The 19698-nt window shown below is 38.1% G+C and overlaps 1 protein-coding gene across 2 annotated transcripts in view; it reads right to left on the reverse strand.

Moving 5' to 3' along the window:
• The window catches only part of LOC145672026 (uncharacterized), a 60912-nt gene extending 44288 nt beyond the window's left edge, over positions 1-16624 (reverse strand). Inside the window, exons 1-2 of one of the 2 annotated variants that reach the window (XM_081741217.1) lie at positions 16315-16624; positions 2989-3018 (exon numbers count right to left, since the gene is read on the reverse strand). In XM_081741217.1, the coding sequence (XP_081597343.1) occupies positions 2989-3018; positions 16315-16580 (296 nt within the window). In that variant the 5' untranslated portion in view covers positions 16581-16624. The remainder of the gene's footprint in view (positions 1-2988; positions 3019-16314) is intronic. The other variant, XM_081741218.1, reaches the window with a different exon arrangement.
• Positions 16625-19698: the final 3074 nt, after the last annotated feature.

Here is a 19698-nt window from a genome sequence, read left to right on the forward strand (position 1 = left end):
AAAAGAAAGAAAGAAAAGAAAAAAGAAAAGAAAAAAGAAAAGAAAAAATCACATACAGTAGTATAGTCTTGGGGGTGTTTTTATTTTCTTTCTCCTAAAAACAACTCAAGAGTTTTGGTTTCTATTTCATAAATAAATAGTCCGGTAATAAGAAGCGATTTAATTTCAGAAATGGGAGGCCGTTCTTTATTACATATTAATTAAAATGACTGTTGAATGAAACATTGCCGAATTAATGGAAGTCTCGTTAAAGTATTGATATTATGCTTTCACCCTAATTACCTAAATAATAAGGGAGGGGGCTACTCAGATGTACGTGGACAGGTTATTTCCCTTTTTGTATGTATGTACGCAAAACTTGAATTAAGAATCTTGACTGACGGAAAAGATTGAGAACAGGGGCCTCATTTCAGACTTCGCTTGAGGGGGGCAAGACCACCAGCGACATAAGACTTTAACGTTTTGTACCAGTATATTAATAGACAATCGATTAAAGTATGTGTATTTCTTAAACTCTTAAGAGGGGCAATTGCCCCCACCTGCCCCCTAAATGACGCCCCTGATCGAGAAATGAATGAAAATGTGAAGTTTTACATCCCAGTGTTAATATGTCGTGTACGTTAGAGGATATATTGGTTCGTTGGTTTTACTTTAGAGTCGCTTTTTATCATCAAGGCTATGTGAGACACGAACCTACAGTTTAAGGAGAAATCTGAACGACTGTAATGCGATCTAATTTCAACTTTTCCCATCGAGAATCGAACCCAGGACCCCGTGTACCAAAGGTATGCGCGCTAACCACTAGACCACCAAGGATGGTATTACAGACTAAAAAGAACGAACGATTAATGAATGTGAATGTATGTGAAGTGGTTGGTAGAAATCTAATGTGGGAGGAAACTGGAGAACCCCGAGAGAACCTACGGGTGGTTCTGCATTACAAACTCAGATGGCCTGAGATCGAGCCAGAAGTGAGCGATTCTTCCTCCGGATCTACCATGCATCCAACTTTTGAAAGTACGGCTTTTCATACCTGGGGTGTCTATCACGCCCCATGATCCGTGGCACGCCCCTCCTGATAGAGTCCATGTTAATTTTACTTGCAATTGATTTATTATTATTATTATTGATTATTCAATGCCATACTCAAAAATTTAAGTACTCCATCTCATAACAATTCCGGGTGTTTTAAAAAATGGTGCCACAGACTAAAGAGCATTATTCTACAAGTAAAAATAGAGCGAAATATATATATATATATATAATTGTATATTTTTGGGGTCCTCGTCTGGAGACTCGAATCGCACTATGTGGCAACGTCGCAGATAAAGAACTTCAGAGAAGATAAATAAATCCATCAAATATTTGCATCGATTCTTTCCAGATGACAGTTTAAGAGTCGACAGACGTTGACGCTAGCGCCACTTATTAGCGTAACACTTAATGTAACTGCTTAATGGATACGAGGAGTAATGCTAATGGTTCCAAATTAATCTGCGACGTTGCCATATTGTAAAATTTCGATTCCCAATAGCGGCTGAAGGAGACCCCACATGGTTTTTTCATTATATATCATTTTCGCTTTATTTTGATCTGAATAATAGCGCTCTGTTGTCAGCGGGCTCCATTTTTAGAACACCTGATATATATTACATTATACCTTGCTTAGATGCGGTTTAAACTTGGAAACACTCTTGTGTACGCCATTGTTTCTACTATTACCTTCATGATGAATAGTGTCATAGATCTTAAAATAAGAATGTTAACCACTTGACTGGTATCCCACTGCCAACACATCTTTATTTCACATTCTCTAATATAAAATTATTCCTCCCCCCCCCCAGAAAAAAAGAAGAAATGCTGTAACCTTATTTGAGTGTTTCTCCCTAATTAAAAATCCTTGGTAAACCATTAAATCCTTATTTGTTTTTAGTTTAATGTTTTGATGAGGATTAATTTTAACTGTATTTGTATATTTTGAATACTTCTAAGATTTTGATTTAATTCTCTAAACATTGAAATAGTAAATATAATTTTTAGAAAACGACACAAAACATACGCACTTTCTTTTAGAAAGTAGATATGAATCATAACCATTGGAAACAAAATCGTTTCCACATTTGAAGTTTCCCAACAAGTTTCAGCGCACAAAGGAATTAACTCCATTTTTTTGTGATTTGGGAGTACGTATTTCATCTTTAAGATCTCTATCTGAAGCTCCTAGCCCTTATAATGTATATATATATTAAAGTATGTAAACAGTGTTGACTTTTGCATGTACTTAGTGTTGCGTCCGTTTTTCCCACAACTTCAATAATTGGACTTCCCTCTCTTATGCTCTGAACGAGCCACATCAAAGTTTTATTTATTTTATTTAAAACACAAAGCAAATGCAAGAGGAGTAAATTTCTCTTTATTTGACAGCACTTGTAATCACTTATCACCTACTACGTCAATCACAATCGAAAATTAATGTCGTTTGGAGATCAGCTTCTGAAGATCTACTATCAAAAAAATGAAATGGAATACAGATATGAACTCGTAGGCAAAGACGATGCAACGAGAACAAAATGGTCACTCAAGAAACAAAGTCAATACATGTGCAATGAGAGAAAAATAAAAAATGTATTTAAAAAAAACTGTAGAAAAGATCAGGTGCCATTGTGATGAGGAACATTCGAGTGCATGCAGGGTGCACGCATAGAAAATATTCACTCGTCAGCAATATTTTGATGAAGGTTTTCTAGTGTGAGGACATGCAGTAAGACGGGATGTTTAATTACAGAGTTGCCATGCAGCAGCACAAGCTGGTCATTTCTTTAGTAAAGATGTATTTCTATTTTAATTTGGATACATCATCAAAGAGAGAGAGAGAGAGAGAGAGAGAGAGAGAGAACATTCCGTGCAGAGCACATGCTCGGACATTGCGAGATGATAAATCGAAGTCCGGAGGCTACTTCATGCCACAAAGTTTTAGATTTGTCTTACCTTTCAGATTTGTCTTTGAATAACTCTTGGCTGGAATAACGGAAGAAAGATGTGAGTAGTCACATTCCACGTATTTACAACATAAAACATATTCATATCTAGTCAAGAGGGCATTTGGATTCTCATGGTTCACAAAAACGTTGCCAATGGCGTAAACAATTCGCTGTTTGTTCCATGAAGAATAACTGTTTACTACTATTCACAACAAAAACACTATAGGCTACTTAAAAAAAAAAAAAAAAAAACTTCTGAATCCAAAGAAAGAGAAGAACCACATAGACCTCGAGAGAATCCAAGTGCACTCTTAACCTATACATTATCACATATATAATAATATTTAAAACAATTATAATTTCATCTATTTCATTTTTAAGTACCAAAGGACGAAGGCGATTCAGAATTCTGAGAAGGAAACAAGTGTAACCTTACAATATATAGCGAGTAGCATAAAATATACAATAGAAGTCTGCTAATCCGATCCGAAATTCGAAGTGCATAAATAAAATCAAACGCATATTGAGTTTATTCTGAGAATAGAATTATACCGGATAGGCTAACGGAGACTGTGATGATGAGAATGAATAAAATGATGGAATGAAGAAAGTGGGAGGAAATGGAAGAACCACGAGAAAAGCCACGCACATGGTGTTTGTCCACCACAAAGCTCACGGGGATTGAACCAAGGATCTCGTGCACCAAAGGTGAACGCTCTACTACCGAGCCACAGCAGCCCGCTATTATTAGTGTACAGAACATTGTTTAGAAGTGAAAGTCTTGAAAGGGGAAAACATTTTAAGAGAGGTTAAATTAAAATTGGTCTCATCCTACATATTGAAGAACCTAACATCGTTCTATGAAGTACAATGAGCATATAACTACATGTCTTTCAGAAACTATATCATTCTTCTGAAATCGAACTTCTGTACCCTCAGCTCCTTCCTCTCTTCTGAACCGGGTTTGAATCTGGTAGCAGCCATCTTGCTTGAAGTTACTCGAGAGTTATTCCTCAGTTCTACAAAGCGAATAGCGGATGGCACCTTTAAATATAGGGCATATTCCCCTTCGTTTCCCATTGTTGCTGTGCTTATTGTTAAATTTGACTCACAATCTGTTAAATAAATGCTGCTGATATCAGCATTCACTTGGGATGGTTCTCACAAGAAGCCTTCATTCATACGAGTGTCTATGACTTACTTATGTTATTGTGTACTCTCCGTAGGTGAGCATTGAACTCAGTACAGTGGTGCAGATACCCTTTTATTGTAGCATCACTGCTGACGAAATACCATAATTACAAATTAACCATCAAAAGTATTATTATGTGTCCCAGGAATTGAACTAGAGAGCTTTGACTTGTTTGTGAGACAGGACGATCGCCGACCGTCATGTTGAGTTGCGTCATCCTCTGAAAACCCAAATTCTCGCAGTTGTGGATGTGGGAAGAGAGAATCGTGCAATGGAAAGAATATTTCTATTCGCGTGTTTCCCTTCGAGATGCAACCGTAAATAACCCAGAGAACTTGTGGACAAGGAAACCAGGGCGTCTCATTTTAAGCCCTCAAACGATCACGCATTCACAATGTTTCAGCTATTTTTAGAACTGCTCTTGAGCACACATTGGCGCTTCTGCATCTATTTGTAATGAAAGAGGAGGGGAGGGTAAGAAGGATGTCATCTAACAACAGGAATTACAAACTTGTATGACACTCATCTTGTACTCTCACAACAAATAGATTGGAAAGTACAATTTAATTCTCTGAACTGAATGGAAATGGTTTTGTGACAGCATATGTTTAAAAAGCATAGAAATTACTGAACAAACATTCATAATTATCAATGTTTTTCCTTGTACTTCCGTGAATGAATTGTTATTCCCTGACATAATTGATCATCAAAATGATAGTTGAATTCAAAAGGTGAACCTTGGTTCAATCCTCTCTGGAGTAGATGCAAGACTCTACTGACCGCGAGCCCAACGAGGTTACTAAACGCAACCTTCATTGTGAGGATTCCGAATCAGAGCTCCGCGAGTGTAAGCCTCTGATAAAGTGATCCTTCTCGAAGATACTGGCCCTCAGCCTTTACCAACCCAATTGAGGATTGTGAGAGGGGAGCTGACTGAACGCCGCTCCTGCAAAACGGCCATCTCTTCGTATTAGCCGGCATCGCGTCCGTGGGTTTTCCTCGCTTCTTTCGTTATCATTCATCTGTCATCTGTTGTCTCCGACCACAAGAAAAAGAACTTCCCTATTTCATTTCGTAAATGCATTAGATATATGATGCAACAAAATTGAATGAATTTTCATTTTTGGTTATTGTTTTTAGTACTGAAATATTTATCGTCATGATGGTAACGATGCAAATCCTTTGGGCACCATGTGATTTTAAAGCCCATTCATGAATGCTTGGTAAGCGGAGAAAAGGAACTGAAAATTTTTCACAATTTCACTCGACTATTCTACGCACGTATATATTTAATCTACAATTTCAGTATACATAGCAAATAGGATGAAAAAATAGTCATATTTCTTCAACAATATTCCGTATTGGCCCCAAACAAAAGAAGAAAACAAAATACAATACTCTAATATAAATCCCTTCCTTAACATTCGAAGGATTCCTTAAAACTGGAAGAAAGACAGATTCATACTGATTTTATTTCACAATGTGCCATGTATTTCCTTGGTTGGCATTTAGCACCCTTTTCCCTTTCCAACACTGAGACTAGCACAGTAATGCGTTTAATGCTTCTCACCGGATATCAAACCCATGATCCAATGCATCAAAGGCGCGCACTAGCCGTTAGATCAATGATGTTCGATTTATAATGTCCTGCGGACGAGGAGAAAATAAGAAACATACTTCAGGCAATTTTCCTCCCCTTCCACTGAGACAATGGTTTGTTGAATGTTCGTAACTCAGATTTTTCCCCCTGAATCTTTGTTCTACCCTTTTCTCTTACTTCATGTGTCTAGACTAATTGGGGTTTGAGCTACGAACATATGAAAGAAACTGTATGAAATCTGCCTTTATGTAAATAAAAGAAAGAAAGAAAGAAAGAAAGAAAGAAAGAAAGAAAGAAAGAAATCGGCCCAGTACCAACGGTATTACATTAGAGGATGGGTTTGGAAACCAACTGGATTCAGGATATTATAATGGCCAACAACTCCTCCTATTACAAATAAACTTAAAAATCACATATATATTTCAGTTTTCTTCGCGGGCCGACCACTTTTAGTTATCACTACACTAGATCACTAAATCACTGCACTAGAAGACATCTAGCATTTGGAAAACTATCTGCGTTTCACGGTTAAAAAAAATTAAAATAAAAAAAATAAAAAAATAAATAAATCTGGTAATTCGTGTGAGAAGAAGAATTAAAGATTAGAAATCAACATAGTTTTAAATAGGATTGCTGCGGAAGATAAGACGAGAACATGGCTCATCCAATAGAAACAGCTGATACGAGACAGCCTCAACTATACGCCAATACGGATTATCAAATAAAAAATCGATAAACTGGTACAGAAGCAAGCAACTATACGAAATATGTAATACGGTTAATTAAGAGTAGATAGCTACAGGTAACCAAAGGGCTGAGATTTCATTGTGACCAGCTTCAGTCTCTGAAACTTTTAGGTGTTTGTCATGTACGTGTGACTATGAGGTGAACCCTCGCGCACCTCTCTGCTAAGACCAGAGCTTGTTTGCTAATTGCATAAAATCGTAAGAATAAAATGGCGACTGCAGTACATGGTACAATTTTAGTTGCTGAAGGTCACTTGTCGATCTAGGCGAGAAGCCTCCATGGTGAATGAAATCCTTGGTCTACTTCTCCAACATTTTTTATCTACTTCGATGAAAAATGTATTTATAAAGGCAGTGAAGATTATCAAAAAATTATGGGGATTCGCGACCCAAAAAATATAAAAGTTTTTTTTTTTCGGGCCAGCCATTCTGAGTGAGATTTTCCTGTGTTTTCCTCATTCACACCAGGCAAATGCCGCGATGGTACACAACATAATGGTTCCGGATCGTTTCCTTCCTTCCCTTTCATCCGATAGTGTGATCACCGAGGGACGTCATTCCTCATACGTGACGGGCTAAATGTCCTTAGATGCCGAAAGCCCAGAAATCTAAATCCTAATCCTAATCCTGACGAAACATTTAGAAAGTTAGTCAGACAAAACATTTCTCATAGGTCAGAAGTCCGGCTACAATGTATCAATCATAATTGTCGGGCACTCGAATTGATTCTCTATACGAAAGATCTTGTGGTTGGTTATATGGTGTGGCAGAACCGGATTCGATTCTCGGTGAGAATTCATGTGGTTCGGATCCCGTTAAGCTGTAGATCGAGGTCTCATATAGCCGCGCTGCTGAAAATGAGGCTAAACTTCAAACAACGAAAGACTTTTTAGGGGAGGCACGGTGGCTCAGTGAAAGACTTCTCATCTCTGGTGCGAGAGGACTATGGTTTGATTCCAGGCCATATGACTTTGTGGCAGATAACATAGTGCTCGTGAATTTCCACGGGGATCTCCCGTTTTCTCTTTCACTTTGTAATTCTACTAATTCTTTCATAATCGTTAACTTGGGGAACTTCCAATAACCGTAAGTCTCCTTTGGCCTAAAGAGCATAAATATGCAATGTTGAAGTAGAAATTTTATTTCGTGAAAACTCTTGAAAGCTATTCCTCATTTAATGGCACTCACTGAACTACTTTCGAAATCGCGTTATTTCAAAGAAAAAAAATCTGGGAACCTCAATGTCTGAAGCAAAGGAGACGCACGATCGCTGGCTGTAACGATGACAAGACGAGAATCGAGACTGTCTCGTCTCAGAAAGTGGATATGTTTATGTTGTCACGCAAATTTGAGAAAGTTAATTAAACTACTGCCAGTGGCGGATCTAGACGGTAAAAGCTGGGGGGAAGGGGCAGCCAGAACCCAGACTAGGATAGATGTATCATGAGTTTACAACTTTTCATGTTCTGTAGAAACTTCCAACTTAACTGTCTCCTATTGAATATTACGGCTAGGTTAGACGTTGACACTATGGGCTTCAAGTATTGTTTTACACGTTGCGTAACACAAAAACTGCAACAGAAGCTATCTCTAATGTTTCAAAAATTTTCCAATAAAGAATAAAAGGCAACGCTTCCTACAAAGTTTCAAAAATCTACAAATAATAGTTTCAATTTTATTTATCACTCAAAATCTGGGTGGGTCTAGCCCCCCACGGTAGATCCTCCTCTGACTACTGTCAACAACAAATGGCTAAAATTGAACAACTAAGATTGTAGAATTGGGCAAAATCATAGCTAATAGCTAAACTATAATATTACTAGCTAACTCGCATCTAAAAATAACAACATTGGGAACACTACTGTACTACATGCAGGCCGATTTTTCTCTTTCAAATGGGCCTGTGTCGGCGAAGTCAGAAAATGGAATTGGAGAAAGGTACGAGTGTGAGAGATAAGGAACATGTAAATGAAGTGTGGAGTGATGACACACTGTTCTCATCTATCCCATGGTTCCGCTGACCAAGCATTTGGAATGACCGACGACTTCCTGCTGAGCAAGATGCTGCCTCGAAGAAATCTGCATCCGCAGGAACTGATGAGTCCATGTCTACTAGGAACACCACAATGCGTAAAATACAACTTCTTTCCATAATCACAATGAAATTTGAAAACATTCCGTAAGCAATGGAAAAAAAGATTATATGATGTTGTGTTCTAATAAGCGAATCCATTGTCAATCTTACTGATAACTTACGAAGAACCCTCGAGTGCTGTGCTTGGTATGTCTACCGCTTGATCCGCATTCGATTCCCGGTGTGAGTGGCATTTATTCTTTCGTTTATGTACGTCCAATAGGGCTCAGGAGTTCATTCTGCCTGTTAAAATAGCGAGGCCTTGAGGATAAAGGATGCTAATTACATCTCTAAGTCATGACGTCATAGAGCATGAGTGACTGAAGGGGGACAATTATTTTATCCTCCGTGGGTTGGATCTTCGAAATACATGTGAAAAATATTCATTTTGCTTACTCACAAAGTTAATAAAGTCACGGAACGTGCATAAATTATTATCGATTTACATGAAGTAGTATCAAGATGTGTGTTGCCTCGCCTTGGAAGAAAGTCCTGCGGGTTTGGTTGAATTTTATTGTCAGCACCGAGGCTATGAGACATGGACCTATTTCTTTATGTGGGCTCCGAACCACACGAGTCCCTACGCAATCGAACCCTGATCTGTCGCTCCGAAGGTACGTTTGCCATATAGCTATGACTTCTAGAGGGAGTTCGGAAAATCGTACTGGCGTGTCTGATGCAAAGCATTATCTTCACCGCAACAGTGTTCTGTTTCCAATGAATTTTAGGTTTTTAATAATAATGAAGATTGGTTATTTTTGAAACTTTTCTCATATAATCGCATTGTAGGGCTACTCAATAAAAGAAAAAAAGAAAGAAAGAAAAAGAAACAGGTGCTGCGGTGGCTCAGTGGTAGAGCGTTCACCTCTGGTGCATGGGATCTTTGGTTCGAATCCAGCCCGCGCTAAGTAAACTTTGTGGTGGGTAAAAACCGTGTGCCTGGGTTCTCCCGTTTGCTCCCACTTTATTCAATGCATTTCTTATCATCACCGTCTCGTTTAGCCCACACAAAATAAGCGCGGGATGTAAAACTAAAAGATTTGATTTCATTTTCAAAAAAAAAAAAAAAAAAGAAAAAGAAAGAAAAAGAAAAAGAAAAAAAGAAAAAAGAAAAAAAGAAAGAAAGAAGCGAGACAGGATTCTTGTGACTGGACAGAGCTTTTCCAACAGAAACTTTCCGCAGACGAGACAGACTTAATTCTTGTAGTTATACCCATAAAACGAGAATTTTTTTTTTAAATTCGAGACGAGAAAGAAAAAATTACAATTCTCGTCTCATTTTCAAGACAAATTCAAATTTCATTTGTCTCATGGACAACACTAGTTCACCCGAGTGTTAAATCTCAAACAGTGACTTATTTGGTTCACACTATAAAAGACTATGATTGTTAATACAATGAGAGACAAGTTATCAACGTTTAAAGTTGCGCAAGACATTATACAGAATACTCTAATTATAAAAATGGTTTCATCTTGCAATTTAATTCGTTACAATTTGATGTTATTTCGTGTTTAATTTATTATTATCTGAATACACAATACATTCTAAATATTGTTAATTCGGGAGACACGACGGCTTAGTGCTAGGACACTTCCCTCTGGTGCATGGGGTCCTTGGTTCGATACCCGAGTAAATAAGTTTTTGGTGGATTACATCGTGTCCGTGGGTTTACTCGGGATACTCCCGTTTCTTCCTACCTTTTCATTCCACCGATTCTTCCATTATCATTGAGTTGCTTTAATCATCCGTCTCCCTTAGCCTAATGGACATATAAGTGGGACGTTAAACTGAAAAATTTCATTTCGTTGCATTTGACATTCTTAACTCCTTTTTTTTTTTAAACAGATTAGGTAAGAATTAACAAAGGTCCGAAGTTAAAACCTCGTCACATGTCATTACGCTATTAATGGTTTAGGTTGAAATTGTTTATATTTTAGTACTTAAAGAATAGAAAGATTAAACTATTTATATGATATTTAGTTTTTTTTCTTATTAATAAAATTGTCAATGTTGAAAACTAAAGCAGCCTATTTTCTTACATGAATTAATTTTTAATAAATTGTTGTTCTAATATTTGATTCATTGTAAACTACTATTTCTGTTACATTACTTCTGCTTCTGCAGTATTTTCGGAGTAATTACAGTATATTTACTCCGAAAATTTTCTTTCTTAAAATCCGTTACTAGTCGTTCTATGCTGTGATCGATTTTTATGTTCGTTCGTATAGACTGTGGATCATTGATTAAGAAGCCCTTCTTTAATTAGTGCTAATTATTAACAATTATCCATATCTAGCAGCTAATACAAGGAAAAACATATAGTCACCCCGAAGATTCAGAATTCAGTTTAACGTCCCACGGTTATATCCTTTAGGCTAAGGGAGACTATGATTAAAGCAAGTGAATGATGATGGAAGAATTGGTGGAATGAGAAAGTGGAAGGAAACGAGATTACCCCAACAAAACCTACCACACACTTACTTATCCGGGAATCGAATCAGGAATCTCAAGCACCAAAGGTAAACACTCAACCACTGAGACATCGCGCCCCCTAAATGTCAGATCTCAAAGCGATCTGAGTTTTAGCTTGTAAGTCTTGCACGAAAGAAGATTAATATGTTGACAGATGAAAATGGAACGAAATGAATTTTTTAGTCGGATGATTAATAGAAATAAACGATGACGAAACAATTCATCAAATGAAAATGTGAAAGGAAATGGGGCAACACAAACTCATATGGACAAGGGTGCCGCCCCCACAAAGCTCATGTTCCCCCCCATTTTATTTATGAATATACAATATTTGGAATAACTTGAATCCAATTTATCTTAAAATCCTCATATATGCCTTCTGCATCTGAATGCCCCCCCCCCCAAATTTACAGAGAAATCGGTGCCCTTGCATATAGACTGGAATAAAATGAAGAACTCTTCCCATCAGATCTAAGAGATGTTATCACTGAGCCACAAATTCACTTTATGGTTCCAGAATAAACACACTGTCACTTTCGTTGGAAGTTATTTGATACATATCATTTCGCATTCTATTCACCTTTAGTGTCGATCCAGCATTCTGAGATAATTAGCAAGAGGTAGTGAACGCCACTTCACAAAGCCAGACTTAACGGTAATGGGAATCGATGCACTAACCACGAGTCATCCAACTTAACGTCGGCCTGTAAGGGCTTTTTTTTTCTTTATTTTGAATTGTAACCCATCTTCATTGATGGACAATCATTGTGTAAGTGGGCTTTGTGGTAGACAAACAGGATATTCCTGGGTTTTCTCAGAGTTATTCCGTTTCCTCCCACTATTCTATCATTTCATCCAATTTCATCAACGTCTCCCTTAACCTCGGCTAATAATCGTGGGACTGGAAATTTTATTTCCGATTTGCTGTTGAGTATTGACCTCTCAGCTACCAATCTCGCCCTTGCAAAACCTACTTGTTGACTCTAGTCTTAAAGTGATATTGGACATCCCTCCCTCTTCAATACCTGGGGGAGCCTAATCACTGTTCCAAGCGTTTTCTTTGCTTATTTGTTGAAGTTTAGCACCCCATTTCAACCCCAAAGCCTTATGAGGCGTGATCCCATGCTTTGTGCCCTCACAGGAAATAGAACTCGGAAGCACAAGTACAGAAAAAAAAAAAAAAAAAAACATGTTAACCACTTTAAAACGAAGATTTACGGAACAGTTACGAACTGCAAAGAGAATTTTCCTATAAAGTAGTGCTAATAATGAGGGGCTACATATGTACGTCTTTCAAAAGTAAAAACCTTCCATTTGACGCCCCTAACCTAAAGGAGACAGATAATTAATAAAATTGAATGATTACGAAACTATTGGTGGAATGGGAATGTGGGAGAAAACGAGAGTAGCCGAGAAAACCCATCGTCATGACTTTTTCCACCTGAAACTCACATGGCTTCCGGTCGAACCAGGGACCCCTCACATCAGAGGCGAAGTCTCTATCACTGAGATGCAGATACATAAATTTTTCTCGCGACCCAAAGGTTGAGAAACCCTGGCCTAGACAACAGTATATGGTGTTGCACACAATACTAGATTTGGGGTTACCTCGTCTCGAAAAGTTGAAGTGAAAATGCATTCTCGTTTCGAAAAATATACTGGTTTCAGTTGGAAAAGCTCTGTCTCATCTCGTGAGCAACACTAACAGCATACCATTGATTAGAATTTTCTGCAAGCTGTTTCTCAGTCACCTCTCAGTTTACTGTACTGAAACAAAGAAAAAAAAACTTGATCTTTGCATAATATTCTGCCTCCATAGTTTTCCCAACATTTCAAGATTTCAAGAGACACGGCGTTTCGAACTCCTATTTAAAAAAAAAAAAAAAAAAAAAACTTTCTTTCTCAAATGCCCGACTTATTTACAAGGCTATGCAGTAATTATGAAGGTGGTTCAGTGATAGAGTGTTCACCTCTGAGGCTGGGAGTCCCTACTTTGCTCCCAGGCCATGTGAATTTGTGGTAGACAACATCGTGTCCTTGAATTTTGTTGAGGTTCTCCCCTTTCCTCCTACATTTTCATTGCACCATAATCATCAAATTCCATTAATGATTCGTCTCCTTTACTCTAGAGGGCGTAATTGTGGGACGTAAAACTGAAAGATTTCTTTTCATTTGAGTAATTACAAAGAATGCTTCAAGTGTTCAGTTGCCTCTCATATCTAGACACGCTACAGTCCTTGATCCTAGTATAGTCGCTAGTGAGCACCAGGCAGACGCATTACGTTGTTTCAAATCCTGTTTTCACAATACATCTCTCCCATATACTCTCAGCAAATCAATCACTCAGAGCGCTATGAAACGCATTACATCATCTGCAATGGTTGAGAAAAGTAGCAGAATGACTCAGCACCGAGTAATAGAACTGTAACCTCTCAATTACATCCCTATTATGCTTTACGTACAACTAATTTTATGTCAACTAGGGGACACCTTTGCTTAGTGCTAGTAGGCTATAAGAGACTTCTCGTTCTAATCCACACTGAATCCATTGGTGATTGGCTGGTTTTAAGTTCAGCGTCCTTTTTGAGCAATGAGGCTGTACAAGACATGGAGCTACAGCTGAATATGTGATCCTAACTACATAAGTTCCAACCGGGGAATCGAACCCAGGCCTCCCATGGTGAAGGTGCATATGCTAATCACGAATCACGAGGGAGTTCATATGTCACTCTATCATTGATAACATCTGTCACTTCCTTCACTTTCTCATTCCACCGATTACTGTTGTGGTTATCTGTTTCTCTTAGCTATGGGTGGTTAAAGATTTCATGTAATTTTGTAGAAAACAGGAGCCTTTGGGTTAGACCCATAGCCACAACACTAAGACAGGGGAAATGGAGCGAACTATTCGAGAGTAACTTGAGATTACGGTAAACTCAGTCAACTCATAACCTTCAGTGATTATTTTTTAAAACGTACATTGATACAGGGTTACCATATTCTGAAATGCCAAAATGTACACATTTCCTCAATTTAGAACACACTTTTTTAAAATAGAAAATTTAGTCCGGGGAGGATAGCAAAATTAAAATGTGAGGGAGCTGTACTGGGACACTATTTGCAAAGAACGTATCACCATTTATTTCTTCTCTATTGGTAAGAAGGGCGGTTGAACAACTCCGGGAGAATTTAGCTCTCCAGAAGCATGTCTGGAAGAAAAAGTGATTTAGAATCTATTGTGCTGCTTACTTGGCTGATATGATGAAAGCATATAATAAACAATATTGCAATATGACAATATGTTCAAAAAGCACTCGCATAGGAAAGTTCGGTAGAATAAACAGGAAGCATAAGGCGACGCCCTACGAGAACGATTGTTATACCAAGATAGCCAACACCTACATTTCGCATTGAACAGTCTTAATATATTACACTGCATTTGGAAGACTATAATCTACACTCGAGCTTAGAAAATGTGGACAAATTAGGAAATTTCGGAAAATGTGAGGGTACGGAAAATTGTACTTTTAAAATGCGGACATATCCGCGTAAATGCTGACGTATGGTCACCCTAGATTTACGTAGACAAATACAGAAAATTTTAGGAAGGTTGAGTCCCCTTGGCCACCCTATCTTCGTGTGTTTTTTTGAAATTTACTCTAATAGTTAAAACTAGCATTGCATCATCGATAAACTATGAAATAAGATGATATTTGTCACAGCAATCGCACTCACTTCTGAGTGAAACACAATATCACTAGCTAAAATAAAATCCTATTTTCTAATAACATTATAAAAGCATACTTAATTAATGAAAATAAACGTTGAAAATGATAAGAGCAATCGATAGTAAATTTCTAAGTGAGAGTCGTCACTGCAATGTAAATGTAATCACAGATTTGTCTACTTAAAATATGTATAGCCTATAAAAGCAAATGCTGTGTGGGCCACGAAGGGCAAAGTCTATCTGTCATCTGCAGCCTTAAACCTTTGCACTGCTCTGAAAAAAGGAAACGAATACATCCCTGGCTTTGTGTAAGGCACACTTCATCCATCTGATTGTTGAAAAAGAAGAAACAATCAAGGGAGCCGGCGTTGCAAATTGAACCCAAGCCATCCTGAAAAGAACACAGCTAACGAGGTAGGGTGGTCCATTCGCTACACATTACATCAAACATACTTTTAATCGTTTTTTTTTTATAACATATAATGCAAACTTCATGGGGGGGGGGAGAGGAGGATGAGAGAAAAGACATAGATTTAGAACAAACGGAATCACATGTGTATAATAATAAAAACAGTATATGTTTGGACATATTACTGATGAGTTTATTTTTGGTGTTCCCTCCCCCCTCCAACCAATTGAGACAATCAAAGAGGTACTACCGATTGAATACGCCCCTGGTTGATGTGATTTTCACTTGTACAGTAACACATAAATTTCTTAAAACTATTGCAGATAGTAAAAAGAATTCCATACTTCAAAAAGGGTTATCTGATATGGGAAATGTACGTTATGTAGTGTGGGTCCAGTACTGTGCTTACTTTCAAACATGCTTCAGTAATTACCGAAAGTTTGGCATCCCCTATCCTCATCCTCCCTTTCCAATGTGGGGTCTGGAAGAGTAGAAATTACGACACTATACTCACATTCAGGCCTAGTCCCCCCCCCTTTCAATAGGTTCAAAAACTCAAGAAGATTGTTTTTATTCGTTTTTAAAGCAACTCTTTACAAAATTCGGGGGTCTACGGTGACTTAGTGGCAGATGGATCCCTAGTTCGATCCCAGATCAGCTCACTGTCTTTGGCAACTTGTCCTAGGGATTTTCTCGGAGTTCTCCCGTTTTCTACCACATTTTCATTCCATTATTCTTTCATAATTATTCATTTCAATAATCATCCGTCTTTTTTTAACTTGCAAACCAGAACCATGTGACAAATCACATTTTGAAACTTTATTGCTATCTTACACTAAAGAGAAATTTAGAAAATTTCCAAATTATAAAGTATTATATGCGTTCTGACAAATAATAAAAATTTTTCCCCGTCCTTTAGAGAGCAGATATTTGGATATGCCGTATATTCTCGTGTTTCCTTTTGTCTCATAAACACTTCGAGTTAAACTTGAGAAAACTATTTTTCACGAATAAATAAGTAAATAAAATGAATTGTCATTGCAAGCACTTACCTTTCCCTGTTGTTGTGGTGCATGGTCTGATAGGAAAGATCGTTGATAGACGTGTCACTCACTTTCATGCTGTTGAGGCTGGCGTTGATAGAGCTGAGAGAGAGATTTAATTCCTGCAGATCAGTTTCGTTGGTGTTGATGGCGTTTTGGACGTAATTGTGTGGCCAGGGCTCGTCTTCGTCCGGCTCCTCTTCCGTCGAGTTGTCGTGGATGGGCCACGCGAGGGCCGCCGCTGAGAAGCTCAGGAGGATGGGAAGAAACAACATCGCTCGCGGGTCTACTGTGACTGGTACAGTTTCTCTCCAACCACTACGTTTACTTCCAATTTATAGCCGCGCGCTCGGCTAAGGGGAGGGGCCACACCTGCGCCGCGACGGGGCAGAGGGTGCGACACGACTACTCGCAGTCTGGCCTTCAATTGGGACTCCCGTGATTGATGCACACACACAAATGCACGTGTACAGCATCTCCCGTGGTGTGGAGAAATCATAGCTAAGTAAGGTGACTCCGATTCGATTCTCGGAGAAGGCCACCCTTAGATTCTGCGAAATTTTCTCCTCTATTCCTAAAGGAAATAAAACCATTGGGTTTAGGAATCAGATATGTATTGCTTTAAAACAATGTTCCAGGACAGAGAAGGGGTTGAATTCTTACTTTGTAGATGGATTTCCAATACCTTCAGACACGGCATGAGGCTCATCTCGACTTATGGAGATGTAGAAAATGAAAACTGTGAGAGATAAGGTTTCTCCTCTCGATTTTCGAATAATTCTTCCTTGTTTCGTCTGGATTTTCAGAAAGGTTTATCTCGTCTCGTTCGGATGTTAGTAGTTTCATTTCGCTTTTCAGCAGTCAGGTTATTTGAGACGGGAATCTAAATACTATTAACGTGAAACTATTAAAGACTAGCCTCAGCAATAGAGCGCTTACCTCTGGTTCGTTGGGTCTCTGGTTCAATCCCCAGCTAAGTAAGTTTTGTGGTAGACAACATCGTGTACGTGGGGTTTCTCAAGCTAATGCCGTTTCCTCCCACATTCTCATTCCGCCAACGTTTAAATGATGATTCATTTGCCTTAATCATCGTCTCTCTTAGCCTAAAAGGGCATAATCGTGGGACGTTAAACTGAAAGATTTCATTTCATTTTCATTTAATTAAAGACTAATGCTCTTAATATTTTGTTTCCCAAATAGGAAGATGTTTCTATTAGATTGGTAAAACAGCCCGCTTTGTTCGTTCGTTAAATAAGCATTTGTATGTTTAACTCACAATGGACAAATTCAAGATAAGTAGCGTGTAACGAAAAAAAAAAATGTTTATCCAAAATTAAGGCAGATTCCAAGCAATAGCTTTCATTGGGCATAGTTTTCACGAAAATGAAGAGAGACGAGTTTGTTTTGTAAATTTAAAATTAATACTTGAGGACAATCACGCCTCATATTAAACTGAAGCTGACGCTTTTGATCATGACAACGCGTAGACTCCACAATATAAATAACTTGTTAAAGTATAGGTCTAATATTACGCAAAGGTAACATGAATTTCAAACGAAAGACAGGGTCTAACATTTAGCTGAATGAAATTATATGCTTGACAGGAAATTCTCATGCGTAGTTTTTGAGGAAATGGAGGAAGCACAAAGTTTTCTGTTGCTAGAACGTATGTCTTTCTTCCCAATGTTACTTAATAGTTTCTATTATCTTCAACGCATTGTTTTATTTATTTATTTACTGTATACGTTAAAAAATACATTTCTAACTATCCTTTGTTATTTGCTTTCTCCGAACGGCGACCCCTAATAATGCGCCTCTGCTACTTAGAAATACAGTAATTGTATCATAGAAAGTTAAATCATACCTCATTGCTTTGACAGAAGTCACTGGGTCACTACCTCTCAATACAGTCTTCAGTTGAACTTTCTATGGTTGTAGTCTTAGGCTAAAGAAAACGATGATAACAGAAGACAATGATAAGAAAGTAACAGAAGGCTCCGTTCATGCTCTTCAAACCTCACTGGTTTCGGAGAGCACCGTTCTTCCACTGAGCCATTTTGGCTCCTTTAAGTCGATTTATGGTCAGTTCCTCGAGACTGTACCTGTATCCTGTATATATTCTGCATCTCATCTAAAAACTGGGGATCTGCTTCTCTGTTATAAAGATCGTGCATATAATAATACTTAACTGGATATGAACCAAGAAACTTGAAAGTTCAATGCCCCAGAAGTGAAAGCCAAGTCAATGCAATTAGGATCATTACCTAAGATTTCGCTGTACAGTACTCTCTGACGGTTTGAAATACATGAAGTATCCTTCTCCAGACAAGTTCTCTGCTTCCTGCGAAAGACTTGTTGCGTTTACCTCAGACACTGGAAGGAAGAGATGTCCGTATCAAATGAATGTATATACTGAAAAGGACCTAAGAGACAAACGTAAAATTACTTATATTCACCATATGATCATACAGCAAACGCCATCTTTGAGACTTGCTATGAACTAAAATTGGTAATTAATTCCCGTTGGCACATACACCCATAGTCTAACAAAAGTATACCGGTATGTATCAAAAATTGGCACCTACCTCTTTTAGAACTAAATACATTCAAATATAGAAGTAGAGGTAGAAAAAAGTAGAATTGGTGACTGCTTTCTAGTACGTGACCTTCGTGGGTAAGCGGTTAGCGCAAGCGCCTTTGGCGTGGGAGACCCAGGTTCTATTCCCGGTGGGAGCTCGTGTGGTTCGGATTACACGTTAGACCTAATCAGTAGGTCCATATGTCATATAGTTTTGCTACTGAAAGGGACGTTAAACTCAACATCAACTCAACTCCACTACGTACTTCCCGTTACAGTGAAACTTCCCTTAACTGAGAACCGTCAGCAACACATACTTCCATACATTCCATAAAAACGATTGAAGTGTGGATCTGAGAGTGGCCTTAAAAGGGGGAATTCTATATGTATTATGAGATAGAACTCTCCCTTTTAAGGCCACTCTCAGATCCACACTTCAATCGTTTTTCCCCCGTACGTTTTATTAACTTCTCCATTCCGGAGAGGAATTATTTTAATTTCGTTCGTACGTAGTATAGAAAATACTTCCTTCAATTTGAAAATAAATTTGTGATACACTACAGACGATGCACAGATGATTCCTTCCTCACAAAAATATTTCTCATAAGTCAATGACTTGGTGAACCACCAGGCACAACAATTGCGAGGTAAACTTAATTTTTTTTCTTTCTTTGACCACAAAAAGTTGCTTTCTGGTAAATATTCCACAAACTTTTTAATGAGTAAAAACAATTGTAAAAATTGAGAACTGGTTGTATGACTAAGAATTCTATATGAAACTTCTCTTTCCTAATGAATTCACTGCACTTTGCCTT

The sequence above is a fragment of the Thermobia domestica genome, chromosome 15 (assembly GCF_964235325.1).
Source record: "Thermobia domestica chromosome 15, izTheDome1.hap1.1, whole genome shotgun sequence".
Classification (NCBI taxonomy): Eukaryota; Metazoa; Arthropoda; class Insecta; order Zygentoma; family Lepismatidae; genus Thermobia; species Thermobia domestica.